Source organism: Sapajus apella, unplaced genomic scaffold (genome assembly GCF_009761245.1).
Source record: "Sapajus apella isolate SASKATOON/1434 unplaced genomic scaffold, GSC_monkey_1.0 scaffold77, whole genome shotgun sequence".
Classification (NCBI taxonomy): Eukaryota; Metazoa; Chordata; class Mammalia; order Primates; family Cebidae; genus Sapajus; species Sapajus apella.
In genome coordinates, this window is record NW_022437017.1 from 4742159 (window position 1) to 4746184 (window position 4026).

General features: G+C 55.5%; 1 protein-coding gene across 1 annotated transcript in view; it reads left to right on the top strand.

Moving 5' to 3' along the window:
• C3 (complement C3) overlaps nt 1-4026 on the top strand; it is a 37655-nt gene that overhangs the window by 1484 nt on the left and 32145 nt on the right. The window contains exons 3-7 of the mRNA XM_032252485.1: nt 487-652; nt 744-814; nt 3103-3197; nt 3313-3395; nt 3479-3569. Of these exons, the coding sequence (XP_032108376.1) occupies nt 487-652; nt 744-814; nt 3103-3197; nt 3313-3395; nt 3479-3569 (506 nt within the window). The remainder of the gene's footprint in view (nt 1-486; nt 653-743; nt 815-3102; nt 3198-3312; nt 3396-3478; nt 3570-4026) is intronic.

Genomic DNA, 4026 nt, shown 5'->3' on the forward strand with positions numbered 1-4026 from the left:
GCCCCTCCCTTCTCTGAGACCCCACCCCTTCGGAGTCTCCTCCCCTTTCTAAACCCCTCCCTTCTTTGAGACCCCACCCCTTCGGAGTCTCCTCTCTTTCTAAGTCCCTCCCACTGAATCTCTTCCTTTTCTAAGCTCTTCCCCCTCTAAGTCTCCTCCTCTGAATCCCTCCCCTCGCAGTCTCCACCCCTAAGTTTCCTCACCCGAGTCCCTCCCCCTTTCTGAGGCCTTTCCACCTCAGCCCCTCCCCCTTCCTGAGTCCCCGCCCCTTCTGAACCCCTCCTCCTATAAGCTCTCTCTTCCTTGTGAGCCCTCCCTTCTGAGTCCCCTCCCGGATCCCCCCCAACTTCCCTCGCACCTCCTTCACATGCCCCCCCCCCTCCAAAACTGGGGCAGGCAAGGAGGGACCCAGCCCAAGATCCGGAAGCTGGACTGTGGTCACGGGGCCTTGGAACAGACCCCTGACGATGCCCTGCCCACGCCTAGATTCCCGCCAACAAGGAGCTCAAGCCAGACAAGGGGCAAAACAAGTTCGTGACCGTCCAGGCGTCCTTCGGGGCCAACGTGGTGGAGAAGGTGGTGCTAGTCAGCCTTCAGAGTGGGTACCTCTTCATCCAGACGGACAAGACCATCTACACCCCCGGCTCCACAGGTGAGGCCGGGGGCAGCTGGAGAGGCTGGGGCACCGGCGTAGGAGGGTCGGGGTCTCACCAGGCCTCCCTGTCTGTTCCACTGCCTTCCAGTTCTCTGTCGGATCTACACCGTCAACCACAAGCTGCTACCCGTGGGCCGGACGGTCGTGGTCAACATTGAGGTACCAGCCAGGGGGGGCCCCAGGGGCAGCAAGGGCGTAGGCTCAGGACAGGCAAAGAGATGGAGAATGACAGAGAAAGACGCACCAGAGAGGTGCAGTGGCAGAGACAGAAGCAAAGAGATGTGCAGACACACGTGTGACACACACAACACACATACAGCACACAACACACACAGAGGCAAAGATATATGTAGACACGTGCACCCACACAGTGCACACACACAGCACACAACACACACACACACAGCACACAACACACAGACACAGAGCAAAGAGATGTGTAGACACATGTGCACCCACGCAATGCACACACACAGCACACAACACACACACACACACACACAGACACAGAGCAAAGAGATATGTAGACACATATGCACCCACACAATGCACACACACAACACACACAGCACACACGCAGCACACAACACACACAATGCAACACACAACACACAGTACAACACCCAATACACAACAACACAGTACACACACAACACGGTACACACAATGCAATGTATATAACCACACAACACACACAACACACACAGCATACAACACACACAAACGCACAACAGAACACACACAACACACAAACACAACCACACAATACACACAACATACACAACACGTAACAACCACACAGCACAATATACATAACCACACAACACACACAAAACACATGGCACACTCTCAACACAATCACATAACACAACACACACCAACACATAATACACACAACACACAATCACACAATAAACTATAGGACACATACACACACAAACACACAAGCCAGGAGACAAGATGGAGATCCAGGGAGACCCCAGGGAGCAGTGCAGGTGTCCATGGATTCTGCTTTCAGATAAACCGCTGGTCACTTCGCCTCCCTGAGCCTCAGTTTCTGCATCTGAATATTGGGATCAGGACAGATAATTCTATGTCATCTATTTTACCGACCCCGCAGCCAGAGGACGCCTGTGAGCACCTCCTCTGCCTATAGCCCTCCATGGCGCCCACCTTAATATGGGTCAAAGCCCAAGTCCTCTCTGCAGTCCACAAGGCTCTGCGTGAACTGCCCCATCCCCTCCCTGCCGTCCCTTCCTCCCTCTCTCCCCTTCAGTCACTCTGCTCCAGCCACACGGGCCTCCTCGATGTTCCTCCAACACCCCAGGTGCAGTCCTGCCTTGGGACCTTGGCACGGGCTGTGCCCTCTTCTCAGAAAACCCTCTTCTTCCAACTATCCACACAGCTCGTCCTCTCTCCTCCTCTAAGTCTTTGCTCAAATGCCATCAGTGTCTCCATTTTACAATGAAGTCTCCGAGTAACCTATAAAGTTGCATATACCCACCCTGATATCACACACACACACACACACACACACACACACACACACACACACTCCTCCTTCCTGCCATGTCCTGCAAGTGAGATTTATTCATTTGATAATTGCTTTTCCCCTCACCTTGCCCTCTATTGAACCTAAATTCCACCCAGGAAGGAATTTTTATGTTTGTTTAGGGTTTTGCCACCTGAACTCAGCCCAATGCTGGTATATAGTTGGGCTTAATAAATTTACTGGGCTGGGCGTGGTGGCTCACACCTCTAATCCCAGCACTTTGGGAGGCTGAAGTGGGCAGATTAGGAGGTCAGGAGTTCGAGACCAACATGGTCAGTATGGTGAAACCCCATCTCTACTAAAAATACAAAAATTAGCCAGGTGTGGTGGCGCGTGCCTGTAGTCCTAGCTATTTGGAAGACTGAGGCAGAAGAATCGCTTGAACCACAGAGACGGAGGTTGTGGTGAGCCAAGATTTCGCCACTGCACTCCAGCCTGGGTGACAGAGCGAGCCTCAGATTTGTTTGTTTATTTATATTTTTGACAGTGTCTCGCTCTGTCACCCAGGCTGGCATGCAGTGGCACAATCTCAACTCACTGCAACCTCTGCCTCCCAGGTTCCAGTAATTCTCCTGCCTCAGCCTCCCAGGTAGCTGGGATTAACAGATGCCTGCCACCATGCCCAACTAATTTTTGTATTTTTAGTAGGGACAGGGTTTCACCATGTTGGCCAGGGTGGTCTCGATCCTGACCTCAGGTGACCCACCCACCTCAGCTTCCCAAAATGCTGGGGTACAGGCCTGAGCCACCATGCCTGCGCAGGTCCCTGTTCTTAACCACAGTAGACACTGTGCACAGAGACTGTCCAGATGCAGAGAGGCCAGGGAGAGCTGAGAGGCTAAGCCCAGCCTCTGACGGGACTTTCTCCCGTATCCTTCCCTCCTGCCTCCTGCAGAACCCGGAAGGCATCCCCGTCAAGCAGAACTCCCTGTCTTCTCAAAACCAGTTTGGCATCTTGCCCTTGTCTTGGGACATTCCAGAACTCGTCAAGTATGTCGCGCTCTTGAGAAGGGGGCTCAGGGCTCCCCTGTTTCAGGAGAGGGAGCTGGGCTGGGCCTGGGGGGCTCCAAGGCTGGAGCAGACTACTCATCCTCCCTCTTGACAGCATGGGCCAGTGGAAGATTAAAGCCTTCTATGAAAATTCACCACAGCAAGTCTTCTCGGCTGAGTTTGAGGTGAAGGAATACGGTAAGAGGAGGGGCCAGGGGGTGGCAGCGCCCAGGACACCAGGCCTAGCGCCGGCCCCACTGACGCCGCCGTCTCTCCCCCAGTGCTGCCCAGTTTCGAGGTCATAGTGGAGCCTGCAGAGAAATTCTACTACATCTATAACCAGAAGGGCTTGGAGGTCACCATCACCGCCAGGTGAGGGGCTGGGGGTGCCGCCAGGTAAGGGCCATATGAGGGACCAGGTGAAGCCCAGGTGGGGGTCTGGGGGATGGGACTAAGTGAGGGGTTGGGGCCAGGTAAGAACCAAGTGAGGGACCAGGTGGGGGGGCTGGGGTCTGGAGGGTGGGACAAGGTGGGGGGCTGGGGGATGCACCCAGGTGAGGGGCTGGGAGAGGTACCAGGTGGGGGGCTGGGGGAGGTACCAGGTGAGGGGCTGGGGTTGGTACCAGGTGGGGGGCCGTGGGAGGTACCAGGTGAGGGGCTGTGGGAGGTACCAGGTGAGGGGCTGTGGGAGGTACCAGGTGAGGGGCTGTGGGAGGTACCAGGTGAGGGGCTGGGGTTGGTATCAGGTGGGGGGCTGTGGGAGGTACCAGGTGGGGGGCTGGGGAAGGTACCAGGTGGGGGGCTGGGGAAGGTACCAGGTGGGGGGCTG